We start from the raw sequence: 17,339 nt of genomic DNA, 5'->3' as shown, positions 1-17,339 counted from the left end.
GTTGAACAGTTTGGTTCATTTCTGCTTGCTTCAAACAGCATCAAAATTGTTTCACGTGCAAAACACTAAAAGATTTGTATGGCATCCCATTCAAATTGAAAACAGCTATAAATGTTGTACTTTAGTAATATATTTGGATACAATTTCCTGAGTGAATGAAGCCTATAAAACTGCAGAAAAATCGAATGTTAGAAACCGTTAAATGTTGTGGTCTGTTGTATTTAAAGATTTGCTATGTAAATAATATTTACAGAATATTCAATTGCTGAGAGATCTATTATTGTTGTTACATGTCTAGTAAATATATATACCTTTACTTTAAAAAATCTTGATAGTACTAGATGAAATCTAGAACTTGTACAATAATCTTGTTGTCTAATCAAATAATAACCTGTACAGTTTGAGTTTTAAAATATTGTGTTCATTAATTTGCCAGTTGCCAAGAAGTTTATTTATCTGTGTTCTTGTAACCTTTATTTATCTGATATTGGTGTGTTTTTGTGTGTTTTTAAAATAGTACAAACTGAATTCATATGGTTTCCACCCCTTCTACATGGGAATGGAAAATGATGGAAGTGCTCATGGAGTTCTTTTGCTGAACAGTAATGCTATGGGTAAAAGAATGGCATCTATATCTATTCCAAACAGAATTTCATTTATTGATAATAAAACTCAAACCATGATTAAGTCCTAACCCTGTTTTCTGGATTTTTCAGATGTCACCTTCCAACCAACACCTGCCCTCACATATCGCACAATTGGAGGAATTCTGGACTTCTATATGGTTTTAGGACCAAATCCAGAAGAAGTTGTTCAAGAATACACCAGAGTAAGTCAGATAAAGTATTTCATTTACATGCCCTGATCCAGCAAAGAAGACTGTGCTCTGAACCCTGTCTTCCATTAATATTATCAATGTAACAGTACATACACATGTCAGTAAATACATCATAGTAATTTGATCTTAAACAAATTTGCTGATCTATTCATGTTAAACTTGAATAATAGGGTAGATGCATGTGCCTATGTTCATACTATCAACTGCATCCATATCTTGCTGGATTAGAAACACTAGATTTCTTGATTTCCTTTACATTTCCTTTTCTGATTCTTTTCAAAAAATATTGCATTGTAGCTTATTGGTCGACCTGTCATGCCACCTTATTGGGCCTTGGGATTCCAGCTTTGCCGCTATGGATACAAAAATACTTCTGAAGTCCGTGATTTGTATAATGCAATGAGAGCTGCTAAAATACCCTATGTAAGTTTCTTGGAAGAGCAAAAAAACCTGTTTTTTTTTTTACTATGGTCAATAAACCTGTAAGTAAAAAAGAAATACTTATAAGCACAGCCAGACCGGAATTTGTTATAATGTCATTCTTTTTATTCAAATGGGAATTTAAAAATGTTTTACAATTAGAAATATAATAACAATAAGAAATTATAATATTGATGATAGCATTTTATTATTGATTATTTCCTGAACAAAATGTAAATAGCATACATATCAAAACTTTGTATAAATAAACAGAGCCTTTTTACAAGATGATGATGATGATATATCAAAGTACTGTCTTCTTCTTCTGGCTTGGATTCTTCTTTCCTGGTTATAACTTGTACCTAGAAAGAAGCAGCCAATGAGGAGGCACCTGAATGACTGTTGTAGGCTTCCCTCTGGTCCACCTGGAAGCATAAATTTAGGTGTGCTCTGTCCTCAAGGAATTGTGAATTCAGATGGATTTCTGTCTTCCTGCCCTGAATTGTTAGGCTTACTTATGTGAGATGGTTATATCTGATATGATGACTATCTTAAAATGTTGTAACTCCCTTCTGGATTAACAATTATTTCTGACTGTTAATATATGCCCCTTTAATTTTGTTGGAATTATTCCTTCTTTTTATCACATATTTGGGTGCTATGGCACAGGACAAGATCCAGTCTTAGGGAAAGTTTACGCTTTTAAGCCTATCTTTCCCATAGAGAGCCCTCATCTTCAGATGGCAGATAATGGTTTCTTTAATTTCCTTCTCATTTGATGTTCTCTGCTTGCATTAGCACACCATGTCCCCTGAGTTATGTATCTGTGCCTCATGCTGAGACAATCTGTAGAGCGGTAACTCATTTAAATTATGGCCAAAGCTTACCTGTGCATTGGTTTTAGTTTCCATTAGACTTGTTCCAGTTTCTACTCACTAGCTTGCCATATTCTTTTATTAATTTATACCCCCCTCCCTTTCCCCCTCTAGTGGGACTTGAGGCATCTTACAAATTTCATGTAATGATGGCAGTGGGAGAGATCTAGTAAGAATTGAGGCAACTACAGATTTGAATTATAAAGCTTGCACATAAACATGCCTGTGTAAAATAGGTTGAATTGGAAGAAATAGTTCAGCATACACAAGGCTATTTTATACTTCACTCTTTAATTTTGTACATGGTAAAAAACTAAATCCACGCTTCTTCTAGAATTTGCACAAGCATAACTATAAGTATTATAGTAGAATTTATATTACAGGATATATATCTAATATGATTTTTACATTGTATTTTGTGGAACAGTTTGAATTAATCTTTACCTGTTTGGAGCCAATTCAGTGTTACTTTAATACAGGGCTATAGAATTAAATTAGAAAACTAAATTGAAAGTGAATTTTTCTTATCTCTTACCGCCCTTTGTTCATAAGTGCTATATTGATCCTAGCAAAACGGCACTCATGAATGAATGGTTATGAGAGATAAGGATTTTTTTCCTGATATGCAGTAATAACAAAGAAAGAAACTGATGGGCCTTACACAGTAATATTTTTTTCAATGAGGTTGCCGTGACCCATAAATGTAGTTATCTAATATTTAACATTGATAAAGCCTAATTGCAATGTACTGTGCCTATAATTAACTATGTGGGAATATAACATTTTGGTTCCTCTGTAGCTCAAACCTTGTTCCAATCAACAACATCAGAAATGACAACTTCATTTTTAAAGTCACTATTGGTAGAATATATAAGTCACTGATACTTTTTACTGCTCAATCTAATCTTGCCTGTAAGACTGGCATGTTTTGCATTTTGCATTGATATCTGTGAGTTTTAAGGCTGTTACCTATCATAAAAAGTATATGCAGGTTAAATGTATAACAGTAAAGATGTAGAAATGCAGACTTATCCAAATATATGGGGTTGGGGAAATCCCATTCTACTTTGTATTTACCTGGGTCAATTACTGGGTCATGTATTTCAAATTATAATGGGGGGGGGGGATTATTTGTTTATTTTCCATATTTATATCCCGCCCTTCTCAACCCCGAAGGGGACTTAGAGTGGCACACACAAAGGCACAATTTGATGCCAAACAATACTTACAATACCTATCCAGCAAATAAAAACATATACATTAAAAATGTGCTAAAAACATTTCAACATTAAAATTATTAAATTCACATAATCCAATATCATAGTCCAGGTCATTCCAGTTATCATTGCACCATTCCATATTCACACACTGCACTAATCAATTATCCAAAAGCTTGATCCCACATCCAAGTATTTATTTTTTCCTAAAGTTGGGAGGGAGGGAGCTAATCTGATGCCTCTAGGGAGGGAGTTCCAGAGCTGAGGGCCACCATTGAGAAGACTCTGTCTCTCATAACCACCAACCACACCTACAAAGGAGGTGGGGCCAATAGCACCCCCCACCTAAAAAAAAAATCTTACAATATCTTGATGTCATTGCATTATCATTACCACCGCCATCATTTCTGGAATCCACAGGTTTCTAAATATGCTAGTCCCCAGATTCGAGAGCTGTAGTCAAAACTAGTAACACTTTCAAGTTCTGCTTTTATCGCTGTAAAGAACTGAATTTTGTTTTAAATTTCTGTATGTGTGTTTGTGACTTCACTGTCACACCATTTTTATTTTAATACAGGATGTACAATATACAGATATTGATTACATGGAAAGGAAGCTAGATTTTACTCTTAGCAAAGACTTCAGTGATCTTCCTGATTTTATCAATGAAATAAAAGCAGATGGTTCAAGATTCATCATCATCCTGGTTAGTGGATCCTTCTTTCCTTAGTTTTCACCATAAAACATTCTAGTATGATACATTTTGCATTCTTAATATTAGCAGGCTTGCTTTTCTTATCTCTGTGTATCTGTATCTTCTTGTGATATGTGTGCATACAAGTGCACATTCAGACACAGGTGGCTATACTGCTTAGTCTGAGCAAATATCTGTGTAGCTCAACAGGTTGTTTGATGCCTTCTCATATTAGACCCCTATAATCTCATATTGAGACTTTTTTTCTTTATCCTGGGAAACTTTGGGGACTATGTGGACTGCCAAACAAACAAAGGAACTAAAATCAGAAATGCTGAAACAAAGAACCCAGCAAACAAAAACAGGAATTGGAAATAGGAAATTGGGAGGTGGGGATGGAATTAGGAGCCACAAAATTAATCTTGCTGGCCACTTAATTAAGGTGATAATTTTCTTGTGCATGTTTATTATTAATAAAGAACAAAATTTAATGAACAGTCCATTTGTTTACGCTATATTTTGTGTTTGCATTTTGCATGTATTTTTGACTTGTCAGATTTCTGAAAAGAAAGACATATCTTCTGATCGATTGTAAAGGTAAAAGTGTGTTGTTTCCATTATAGGATCCAGCAATTTCCGGCAATGAAAGCGAATCATATGAGACATTTACAAAAGGTTTGCAGAACAAGGTCTTCATTACATGGCCTAATAGCACAGACATCGCTTGGGCTAAGGTACTATTGCAAATTGTAATGTTCAATGTGACTCCAAAATACCAATTATTTGTTGTGTAGAAGAAGATGACTAGAATGATGAGAGATGTGCAGAACCAGGTTTTCTACATATGAGTGTCCTTCTGCCTTGAATTAGCTTTCCAGAATCTAAAGCAGTAGACTAGTTCTTCTATTCTTCATGCCTGGTTTTCTTTGTCTCTTTTCCAACTAGGTGTGGCCAGATTATCCTAATGTAACATATCCTGAAGACTCAAGCTTGGAAGAACAACTTGCAGTATGTACATTTTGGGAAGTATCACATTGATTGCCTTCAACATTATTTTTTCAGAACCACATATGAACCAAAGACACAGCATAACTAACAAGCAGTAACTCCCCATCTACATCCTAGTAAATGTCATCCATCAAACTAACAAAGACATGAAATGGATCAAAAATGTATTTCATCCAGGATCACTTGGAGCTAGGAAGTGACCCCATACTCTAGATCCTTATCCTGTCTTGTAGGGTAGGATAGATGATTATGAGAAGAGTCCCTCCTAAATACTGATTCTTGATTTGCACAAATTTCTTTGAATGCTAAAAAATATCTCAACAAAAATTATTTTAGTAATATATTAGATGCATAATCAAAATATGCACTGCATCTTATTTTGTAAAGCACTCTGAAAGCTGTGCAGAAGTGTGAAACTTTTTAAAAAAATTATTTTGTTTTCTCTATCACAATTAGTGCTGCCGAGCTGATGTTGCTTTCCCCGATTATTTCCGCAATTCCACTGCACAGTGGTGGCAAGAAGAAATAGAAAATTACTATGCCAATGTTCTACAATTTGATGGCCTATGGACTGTAAGTGTCATGCAACATTCTATTTCTTTCTTTCTTTTTTGTTTTACCAAAAATATTATTATAATATTATAAGAAAAAAATCAGGAAAATTGGAATAAAAAGCATATAGCATAATTTACAATGTCTAAAGCATAATCAACAATGTGGTGGGCTAAACAACAATTATCCATTAAAACCAAATAGAAATACTTTGATGATGGTCCCAATTGTTGTTCAAGTACAAGCCAAGATAAATAAAATGTTTCTCTAGGGTTCATCTCAAAGGTCATCAGGATAGGATTTATTGATATATATTACAATAATTCCAGAAAAGTAAAGTCACTACCTGATATTTATTAGATTTTTTATTTTAATAAATGATTGAGGTTATTGATGCGTTGATTTTGAGCATGTACGCTGTGGTTGATAAACTGGTGATGTTTTATGATATATATTATGACTTGTAAGTATTTTGAGGTTCTTTATGGCAGCCAAGCATGTGTATTCAAAAATAAATGTATGCATTCATATCTTGAAATTGATTATATAATTTATCATTGTTCAAATATTGGAAGCAATGAACAATATGGCTTGTTAATGTTTATAATTTGTTCATATTTTGGTTTTTCATATATTCTACAGGACATGAATGAACCATCCAATTTCATTGATGGAGCTATTGGTGGCTGTAGAGATCCAGATTTAAATTATCCTCCATATATGCCAGGTAAAACAATGTTCTTAAATACATAGTGCCTAGTCCAGCTCCTAATTAAGCTCCATAGAAAACTGACTTTATTTCTTGATTCTATTTATTTATTTTGTATCAAAAGCATTCAAATAATTGTTTTTTGCAAGGCATCTTTCATTAAAAATAGTTTGACCAAGAGAAATCTAGTGACAAAAAGTTTGTGAACTCTGATCACAATGATGGAAATACCATAGTCTTACCATAATAACCTTTATGAATCAAAACCATTACTTTCTATAAATAAATAATGAAGCGTTGTTGTTGTCTCCTGACTTCAATTTATTGTGATCCTATAAACAAGTGCCCTCCAAGTCATCTTATTCAGGTCTTACAGATTCAGAGCCATGGTTTGTTTCCTTAATTGAGTATATCCATGTGTAATGTGGTCTTCCTTTTTTCTTTTTCTATAATTTTTATTGAGGTTTTCTAGTAACAGTACATCAATAAGATGTTGATCATTGACATATTGTTTTAATTAAAAAGAAGCAAATAGGGAGTGAAGGGGAAGATGGGATAGGGAAGTTGGGTGTCCTATCAACTAGGGTGGGGAGGGTGTGAGCAAGGGGCTGGGTAGGGTAGGGTAGAACTCTTCTAAAGGGAAACGGGTGGGTTGTGCGGGGTTTGGCAAGTGGGACGTGGAGTGTGTTAGTACTTTTATTTACTTATTATGTCCCCTATAGCTTTGTTAGTATTTAGTGTATCTTCTACTGTGATTATCTTCTGTCTTCTTTTATTTCTTCCTGTTACTATATCAGTTCTTAATTCTCTTCTAAGTACTCCCTGATTGGAGACCAGTCTGTTTTACTGCCTCCAGTCCTCTGTTTGGATCTCAAATATTGCGTCAATGTGTCCATATTCATTATGTCCATTAATTTTAGTCTCCCTTCGTCTATCGTTGGGATCTCCTCGTTTTTCCACTTGCTTGCTAATACTAGTCTTGCTGCCGTTGCTATATGGAAGGGACTCTCCACACCAACACAGTTGGTGGGGAGAGCGATTTGCCCCACCCCCTGAAGGGAGAGAATGGGAGGTTCCAGTTAGAACCTCCTGGAAAAGGGGCGGGGGCTGGCTTACCTCGTGAGCCAGCTCCCCTCCTTCAGTCTTGTCTGACTGTCGGCCCGCCACTCCCGCCCGTTGACAGTATAATTGGTTGCCCGTTGGAGCCGGGTAGGAATTTTTTGCCTCTCATGTTCTGGGGGGTTTTTTCGCCTACCCTATACTGTTATTAGGGGCTAGATGGAGTGGTTTGGTTTAACTAGGCCAGCATAAATAGTTCAGGAAAACACTGACATGGAGGTATACACATGGCACCCATCAAGGGTGGGGGGCACTGTACAACAAACACTCACCTAGAAGTCAACAAATGGGTGAGGGGACATCCATTGGCCCAGTTAAGAGAGAAGCTGAGATCAATAACTGGACAGGCTTCTCCAGACTTTTACCTTCAGGTTGCCCGGTTGGGGATCCAGGGCACACAGACATCACACACTCAGTAGCTGGGGACGCTGCCTCAGCTTGCCACCAAGTTCCTTGACACTTAGTTTAGTTCAGGAAAAGTTAAATAGGTAACATTCAATAAAAGTTGCCCAATTTGAATCCATACCTTTGTTGTCTGTCTCGTTATTTCAGGGGTTAAGGGGCAATAAGAACTTGTCTTTGTTCTTGTCCACCTCAGGATCTGTGATTCCTAGCAGATAGTGTTCCGCTTTCATTTCTAGTCTTAGTTTTAATGTTTTAGTCGTTATTTTATGTATCTCAGTCCAGAAATTTTTGACTTTGTTGCAAATCCACCATATTGGCCCATTCTTTTACCCATGTCAACCCGCATGCATCGTGGTATGTTTGTAAGTCAGGGAGCCCTAGTCCGCCTCTGTCCTTGTCGTCTATCAGGCTTGTAAATTTTATTCTCAGTTTCTTTCCTCTCCACACAAATTTCAAAATTTCTTTATTCCAGTTTTTAATCACTTGTGCGTTCCTGATTATTGGGATAACTTGAAAAAGTAAGAGGAGTTTTGGTAATACCGTCATTTTGATGGCTGAAATTCTCCCTAACATAGAGAGGTTTAGGTGTTTCCATTTGGCCATCACATTACTGATCTCTTTCCACTTTGTATCGTAGTTATTCTTCATTAAATGTGAGTTCTTTGCAGTCAAGTTTATGCCTAAATATTTTATTTTGTCTGCCACTTGTATCCCACTTCTTCCTTCTAGTATTTGTTGACGTTCTTTTGTTATATTTTTTGTTAACCATTTTGTTTTGTTTTTGTTTATAGTAAATCCTGCCAGTGTACCGAATTCTTCTATTTTGGTCATCCACTTTTCGAAGTTTTCTATTGGGTCCTCTATCATACAAATTATGTCGTCTGCAAATGCTCCCACCTTATATGAGTAATTTCGTATTTTCACTCCTTTCAGCCTTTTATCTTTTCTGATGTTATTTAGAAGTATCTCCAGTGACATAACAAAGAGTAATGGGGACAAAGGGCACCCTTGTCGGGTACCTTTTTGTATTTTTATATTTTCTGTTGTGTGACCATTCACGCATATTTTGGCTTCCTGAGTACTATATATATATCTTGTATTGAGTTGATGAAATGGTAACCCATGTTTAATTCTTTCACTAGTGTTAGGAAGAACTCCCAAATTATTCGGTCAAAGGCCTTTTCGGCATCTAGTGCGAGTAATGCACACTCTTTATCTGTATTTTTTTTGTAGTATTCTATGACGTTCACCACTGTTCTTATATTATCTTTAATTTGACACTGACGGAGGAAGCCGGCTTGCTCTTCTTGAATCCATTCTTTAAGGAATTGTTTCAATCTTTCAGCGATTATACTTGCAAATATTTTATAATCTACATTGAGCAACGATATGGGGCAGTAGTTCTTTACATCTGTTTCATCTGTCCCTTCTTTGTGAATCATTGTTATTTTTGCTTGTTTCCATGTGTTTGGAATTTTTTGATTTTCCAATGCCTGATTCATTAGTTCCTTTAATTTAGGAGCCAATTCTTTTTCATATGTCTTGTAATAAGCAGCCGTAAATCCATCTGGTCCCGGTATTTTTGAGGGGTCTAACTTCCTAATTGCGTTTTGGATTTCTTGGTTCGTTATTTCTTTGTTTAAATTTCCTCTATGTTCTTCCGAGATCTTCTCCAGCTTTTGTTTTCCCAAGTAACCGGCAATTTCATCTATCCGGAATTCTCCTTTTGAGTATAGCCCTCCATAGTAACCATTGAATTGATTTATTATATCACTATCCTTCGTGTATTCTCTTTTATCTGCAATAATCTTCATGATGTATTGCTTTTGTTTCGCTTTTCCAATTTTCCTTGCCAGCCAGGTTCCGATTTTGTTCGCATTGTAAAAATGTGATTGTTTCGCATACTTAAATTTTTTAGCCATCTGTTCTGTTTCCAGTTCTATCCTCTTCCTATGTAACTTTTCAATTTCGTATACCAATTTTAGGTCTTCCTTTTTTCTTATTTCTTTCTACCTTACAAAGCATTATTGTCTTTTCTAGTGAGTTGTATCATTTCATGATGTCTTCTAAATTTAACAATCTCGGCTTAGTCCTCTTGACTTCTAGTAGGAGTTAACACTTCATGCACTCTTTATCTTTTCAGAAGTCTATAATATATTTTCCAGTATCACGTTTCAAATGAGTTGACTTTCTCCTTATCACTTACATTTAACCAAATTCCCATGTTGTGAAATACACTGATGTATATATTATGAAAGAATGTAGTTCTTAAATAAATATGTAGTTCTGAAGAAGTTATGTATTTGGTCTTCACTTTATGTTTGTGGGGCAATGATTACTCCTCATCAATCTAGAAATAATTTAACCATCAAACTGCTAGCAAACAATCTACAGTACTCTGCATTTGCAAATTTCAGTTTTGAGGATTTGGTTATTCACAGATTTGCTTAATATGTTATATGGAGGAAACTAGATCCTCCAGCACAATTCTGTGGTCAATTCCTTTGAAAGTTTACTATAGAGTCAAATGGGATGAACCAAGAGATTCTGAAATTGCTTTAAATGGTCAGTGTAAACTCATATAATGTGGTTTGCCTGCACTGAGTGACATTATATGAAACTACACAAGAGATAGCAAACCTTTTAGAGATTTAGTGCCCAAATTGAGGAGAGGGGTACACAGGGGGTGTCAATGGGGGGGAGATTGGTGAGCCACCCTAAGTCCCCCCTCGGGGGTTGAGAAGGGCAGGATAGAAATATTGGAAATAATAAATAAATAAATAAATAAATAAATAGGGCAGGCAAGTGAGCAAGTGGAGGCACGGGTGAATGGGCAGGCAAACGGGAGAGAGGGATGGTGAGCAGGAGGTGGGCAACAGCTCAAGTGCCAGGAGAGAGGATGCTGAGTTTTTCTTCTGGCATGCATGCCATAGGTATGCTACCACTGGTCTACAATGACCATATTGTGCAATTTCAAATTGTATTATATGACAATTTAGATGGAGCTGATGTGCTTTGCTGAATCATCCCCTCCCACCCCCGGTTGTTCTGGAAATATGGATTATTGTTTACAGTTCTGTAAAGATAGATGCCCAAAAATTCTCAAAATTATTATGAGAGACTGCCAAGCAGTTACATGAAAGAGGCACTTTAAGACATTGTTGAATGAGCCAGAGTACATAACAATAAAACAGTGCTTTGGAAGCAGGTGACAATCCTAGACCTGCACAAACTTTCTCTCTCTCTCTCTCTCTCTCTCTCTATATATATATATACACATGCTAAATTGGTCACTGAAACATAGTAAAATCCTCAGTTCCTGTGAAGAAGTATTTTTTGAATCGTATCCTGATGAAGTGATTTAGTTTTTGGATTCATACAGTGCTATACATTTCCTCTTAATGGTATCTTCTTACTCTATCTGTGTTAGCATTGGTCTTAAGAGAGAGAGGACTGAGTCTTGTTACGATGTGCATGGAGAGTGAACAGCAACTTCCTGATGGGACACCTGTGAGACATTACGATGTACATAACCTATATGGATGGTCACAAGCAAAGTCCACTTACTAGTAAGTTGTTTGCATGGTTTAAATTTCAATTGCAGTTGAATTTTTAAGTAACGTATTCTCTATTTAGAGTATATAACTTGTTGTTGTTGTTTATTTTTTTAAAAAATATTAACATGACAAATCTCTATCTTTTTATCTTCCCCACAGTGGCATGCGCAATGCCACAAGGGAACGTGGAATCATTATCACTCGCTCAACATATCCATCCAGTGGTCGATGGGCAGGACATTGGCTCGGTGACAACTATGCAAGATGGGATCAGCTTGATAAATCTGTGATTGGTATGAAAGATATCTTATTTGCCAGGAAATGTATTTCAAAATATTTATTATCAACATATTTAGTGAAGGAATATGTTATTTATAATTAAAGTGACCTCATGCCTGGAACCGGCCAATGTATACATTCTTAGTAACACACATACATGCCACAATACACAAAACCTTCTGCTGTATATGCAAATGATATTCCAAATCAGCACCCAGTCTGTAATATTATCTCTAGATAAAACTCATTTTGCGTATTGCAGTATATATGTTTGTGAGGGCGGGGAAGGAAAGTACATAAAATAGGTTCAAAATAGTTACACAAAATATTTTTTCTGCAGTTTTCTTATGAAACATTTTCATTATTCCCAGAAAATTGTATTCTCTCTCATTTTGATAGGTATCTTGGAATTCAGCCTTTTTGGAATCTCTTATGTAAGTTATGCTGTTTGAATCAAACATTTTTTGAAAATTCTTTGAAACACATTCTAGAAATATACTCTGTCATGGGATATTTTAATATTTCTCTTGTTTTGATGCCTTTAGTCTGGTGCTGACATCTGTGGATTCTTCAATGATACAACCTACGAAATGTGTGCCCGATGGATGGAGCTTGGAGCCTTTTACACTTTCTCCAGAAATCATAATGTATTGTTAACTCGGGTGCGTCAACTCTTTTCGGCACTGTGTTGTATGCAGTCATATAGTGACTGCATTGTTCTTGGGTAATCTTCCAAGAATGAATGAGAAGTCGTTAATTTGAATAATACCTTTATTCTGATCTTTATATCTAATTTTACTGATGAGGAAATAATTTTCCCTATTACCAGTTGATCTATGAGTGGTAAAGACTGTACTCATTAATCATTTTAAAGATTTGTGGACGTTCATGGCTTGCATTCATGCAATATTGGCTCAATGGCATTCTCCAACTTTTTTTTAATTATTTGAGAAATGAACAGTGAAAGGATTAACTTTTAGATACAAATTATCCCTCTGGGTGTTCATTTTCCTTTAATTCACAACTGTTGGCAAAGATTGCTAGTCAAATATACCTACCATAAAGCTAGATATTGTTTAGATTATAATACAGCATGGAATGCTGTGTGTATATATAAGCAGACATCTCTTTAGTGTGTCACAGACACATCATTCAAAGTAATGGTTCAGTGGATGAGAGCGTGGAAGTGAAATGGAGGAACAATGGACCTGTCAGTGATGGGCATATCTGAAAAGACCTTTAAACGCTTACTTGGAAAAGGTTTGATGTAGTATCTCTGCTTCAGTGGCTGGAAGATAGAAGTAATATCAGTATTAATTTATCCCTAAAGGATACTCTACTTAATACTCCATTTACCTCGTATCCTGCTCCAAAGGCAATTGGTATTGATAAGATGATTTTCAGAAATCCCAGATAACTGTACAGATGGTTATACTTTTTCTGGTTGTGACTATCATCATGCTAAGTCTACAAAACATTACCTGTTAACCCCTCACCTTTTCTATTTGGTTGAGTATATTAGCCTATTGTGTATTTTCTCTCTCTATATGTGTGTGTGTGTGTAAGTCTGCAAATCTACTATAACTCATCTCATTGATGTTCCCCGACATTTACTTTTGCAGTAGGGGAGTCCGGGAAAAACATTCTGTAAATCTTGAATGAACTGTGTGTTTCTTTTGCAGAGGCAAGATCCTGTCTCCTTTAACTCAACATTTGAAGATATCTCACGGAACGTGCTTAACATACGATACAGATTGCTACCCTATCTCTATACATTAATGCATAATGCCCATGTTGATGGCAGCACAGTTTCACGTCCTTTGCTGCATGAGTAAGTATTAGATGGTCTCATGCTGTGGGAATACAGCTGAATAAATTTGTCATTGCATGATTTGGAGTAGAGTGAGGCAGGGTGAGGTATTTTTCAAACTAAGTCAGAAAATAGCTCAGATTAGTTTTAGCACAATTCATTCTTTGGAGTCATTGCTGCAAGATTCTAAATCTTACTTCTTCCACAATTTTTCTCCCCCCAAACTTCCCCTGAAGCATCAGTGCAATATTGGTTGTTGTTCCTTTCTGAAAACCTATTCAGGGGCTTCTTGCTTTAGAACTCCAATCTTAGTTTGGATTCTAGGCAGCATCAGACCTGATTAAGTACTTAGATGGGAGACTGCCAACAAAGACCACATGTTATTGGCTATATTTCAAAGGGAAAAAAACTGGCAAAATCTTTTCAGAGAATTCCTTGCCTAAGATAACTCCATGAAATTAATGGAATTGTAGTAAACCGACAAGTGACTTGAAAGCAAATACTCATATACCGAAACGTATTTAACATCAATTCAGTAAGCACATCAGGCCTCAGACAAAATAATGGTGTTGGCATTTATACACACACACACACACAAATCTTCTACTGGATATGTCATAATATTGAGAAATCATTTGAAATATGTGCATGCAGATATGTGAATGTAGAAAAAGTGTGTTACAGTTAGGAGTTGCTTCATAGTACACTTAAGTTGTGAATCAGAATTACTAAGTAATCCTTCATTAATTCTTGTTTGCAATGGTCTCAGGTTTGCTAATGACAAGACAACCTGGGACATCTACAAGCAATTTTTATGGGGACCAGCACTGATGATTAGTCCTGTACTTGATCAAGTAAGCAATGTTATAATTCCAGTACTTATATATAACTGGATCAATACATACAGTAAATGAAATGCACTCACAGTATTTCTATTTTTCTTCATTGTATGTTAATCTTATTAAATCTTAGGGTGCTGTGACAGTTAATGCTTACATACCAGATGCACGATGGTATGATTATCATACGGTAAGCAATCTCAAATTGTTTCCCCACTGCTTTGAAAGTCAGACACAAATTTAAGTGAGATTGGTTTTTTAACAAAAGGTTCATAAACTAGAATATGATGATGAAAGTCACAACACTCTACCTAAACCAAGACTTGTGCATGACCCCCAACAGGCTCACTTGGCTACCACAATATTTCTTAGAAATCTGTTTATTGTCATCATCTACTGCTTTTTTATCATCTGTCTAACAATCATAATGGCAATTGTATGAAATCTAGTGACTTTATTCATGATCTGCGAGTTTTAGTGAGAGAGCAGAAGGGAGAGAGAATTCTTCTGTCCTTCCATTTCCCATACTGAAAAGGACAATATAGAATACCATGTGATGCGAGGTGAGGCAAGGGCCTCCATGCCTTGCCCTTAAGAGCAGCACTGCCACCAGCTACCGCCAGATATCTGATAATGTCATTTAATTCCAAACCTCCACTTAGTCACAGGAAACCACTGGCACACAGTCTCAGCCTGAAAAAAAAAGGCAATGGCAAGATCTTTGTGAATACATTGTGTCAGAACACATCAGTGAAAACACAGAAATTCAAAGTATGTGTTTTTATCCATGTGGTACATGTAGTAGTGGATGGATCAGGTTCAAAACCATTTTAGTCCTACTAGATAGTTTACCAAATTAGGTGACACTTTGATAAAACATGTGGATTAGGAAATAACAGAAAGACAGCATTTGAAATTATGATGTAAATGCATGGGAGGAACACTATAATTTAGATGTGACATTTTCAGCTTCTCCTGTAGATCTTTGATTACCATGTTGAATTTCTTATAGGGGACAGATATTAAAGTGCGAAAACAATTCAAGACATTGGAAGCACCTTTAGAGCATATCAATCTTCATATCCGTGGTGGCTATGTAATTCCCTGGCAGGTGCCTAATATTACTACCAGTGCTAGGTAAGGAAATTCACATCAAGTGGATTTGAGTGTCATGTAGATTTGTCTAATCTTAAGTATCATGTGTTTCAGCATGCCTAGTAGAAAGAGCAAAGCTGGTTTTGCTCCATTCACCCAGGATTGACATTTATACATAATATTCTCATGCTGCTTATTTTTTGGCTGATTTCGTAGTCCAGGTTTTAGAGGTGGACTGACTTCAAGAGTTCACTGAACTTCTGTTCTGGGCAGTCCTTGGGGATGTAGACATCTATATCCACATGACAACTTTACATCTCCACAAAATCCATGTCAGAGCAGGTGGTTTTTTTCACCTATTTAGGTGTATTGCTGTGTTGCTAATAGTAATCTGGTGTATGTTTTTTTCTTTAAGAATGAAAATGAACATTTTAAACAAACATTGGGGATAAGACGTTTTTACTTCTCTAGAAGTTTCAAGGTTTAAGTCAGAAGTTTCAAAGACCTGAATGTGGTCCCTCAGGTCCATGTATGAATTGCCTTTACATGCATTATCTCTACATCTGTGTTGAACTACTGTTAACATTGGTAGGCTACAATGCTGAGATTAAAATCATGTTTCTTGTGCCTTGGAGGAAAGGTCTTTGATACCGTGATATTTTCCTTTTGGTAAAGTTTTATATATATTTTTCTTCCAGCCGACAAAATCCCATGGGCCTTACCATTGCTTTGGATGACAATGGGATTGCCCAAGGACAACTTTACTGGGACGATGGAGTTGGTATTGGTGAGTATTTTGCTAGTCAAAGAGCCAAGCACTGGTTCCCACTTAATAAATTTCTTTCTCATTCTCCCTCGGTAAATTTCAGGGTTGTGTAACTCATTTCATTCTCAGACAGTTAAAAGACATTTTCCTATGAAAAAAATGAGCATTGACATTGAAGCCATCTCTTCTGAGATTCCAGTCTAGGCCTTTATGCTTCCCCAAAAGGTCATATACCATTCCTATGACACAATCATTTCATAGTTCCTCAGTTTTTGAAAGCTGACTGGCACAACGTGGGGATCACAACCAGACACAGTGAAGACAATTGCCCTTGTGCTATGCTACTCTGCTGCTGAGTATGCATGCCTGGTGTGGAACACATATCACCACACTAAAACAGTGGATGTGGCTCTTAATGAGATATGCTGCCTTATCACGGGGTGTCTGCGCCCTACACCACTGGAGAAATTACACTGTCTAGCCGGTATCACACCACCTGACATCTGCCAGGAAGTAGCAGCCAATAGTGAAATGACCAAGGCAGTGACATCTCCAGCCCATCCCTTGTTTGGGTATCAGCCAGCACTTCAACGACTTAAATCAAGAAATAGTTTTCTAAGATCTACAGAGACACTCGCTGGAACACCTCAGCAAGCGAGAGTCCAAAAGTGGCAGGCTCAAACTCAGAACCTCAATCAATGGCTGATGCCAAATGAGAGACTCCAACTGGGCACACAGAAAACTGGGCGACTTGGAAGGCACTGAACAGACTGCGCTCTGGCACCACGAGATGCAGAGCCAATCTTATGAAATGGGGCTACAAAGTGGAATCCACAACATGCGAGTGTGGAGAAGAGGAAACTACAGACCACCTGCTGCAATGCAACCTGAGCCCTGCCACATGCACAATGGAGGACCTTCTTGGGGGAACACCAGAGGCACTCCAAGAGGCCAGACACTGGTCAAAGGACATTTAATCAACTACCAAGCTTGCAAATTCTGTGTTTTGTCTGTTTGTTTGTTTTTGTTTAAAATGTAATACAAATGTCTGGTTGCTGATGACATGATAAATAAATAGTTTTTGAAAAATCCTTACTCCATTCTACAGTAGAAGGTTGGGATGCCTCTCAATGACTTATTTACTGGCCATTAATGT

The 17,339-nt window shown here is 36.5% G+C and overlaps 1 protein-coding gene across 1 annotated transcript in view; it reads left to right on the top strand.

Moving 5' to 3' along the window:
• Positions 1-17,339, top strand: part of SI (sucrase-isomaltase) — a 182,956-nt gene that overhangs the window by 158,331 nt on the left and 7,286 nt on the right. Inside the window, exons 52-68 of the mRNA XM_060767585.2 lie at positions 518-614; positions 717-829; positions 1,136-1,261; positions 3,928-4,056; positions 4,668-4,778; positions 4,990-5,052; positions 5,509-5,625; positions 6,247-6,331; positions 11,268-11,406; positions 11,554-11,687; positions 12,073-12,107; positions 12,219-12,335; positions 13,356-13,504; positions 14,253-14,337; positions 14,456-14,512; positions 15,335-15,459; positions 16,116-16,204. Coding sequence (XP_060623568.2) covers positions 518-614; positions 717-829; positions 1,136-1,261; positions 3,928-4,056; positions 4,668-4,778; positions 4,990-5,052; positions 5,509-5,625; positions 6,247-6,331; positions 11,268-11,406; positions 11,554-11,687; positions 12,073-12,107; positions 12,219-12,335; positions 13,356-13,504; positions 14,253-14,337; positions 14,456-14,512; positions 15,335-15,459; positions 16,116-16,204 — 1,771 coding nt within the window. The remainder of the gene's footprint in view (positions 1-517; positions 615-716; positions 830-1,135; positions 1,262-3,927; positions 4,057-4,667; positions 4,779-4,989; positions 5,053-5,508; positions 5,626-6,246; positions 6,332-11,267; positions 11,407-11,553; positions 11,688-12,072; positions 12,108-12,218; positions 12,336-13,355; positions 13,505-14,252; positions 14,338-14,455; positions 14,513-15,334; positions 15,460-16,115; positions 16,205-17,339) is intronic.

This window comes from Anolis sagrei, chromosome 3 (assembly GCF_037176765.1).
Source record: "Anolis sagrei isolate rAnoSag1 chromosome 3, rAnoSag1.mat, whole genome shotgun sequence".
Taxonomy (NCBI): domain Eukaryota; kingdom Metazoa; phylum Chordata; class Lepidosauria; order Squamata; family Dactyloidae; genus Anolis; species Anolis sagrei.
This window is presented reverse-complemented; position numbering and strand designations above follow the sequence as displayed.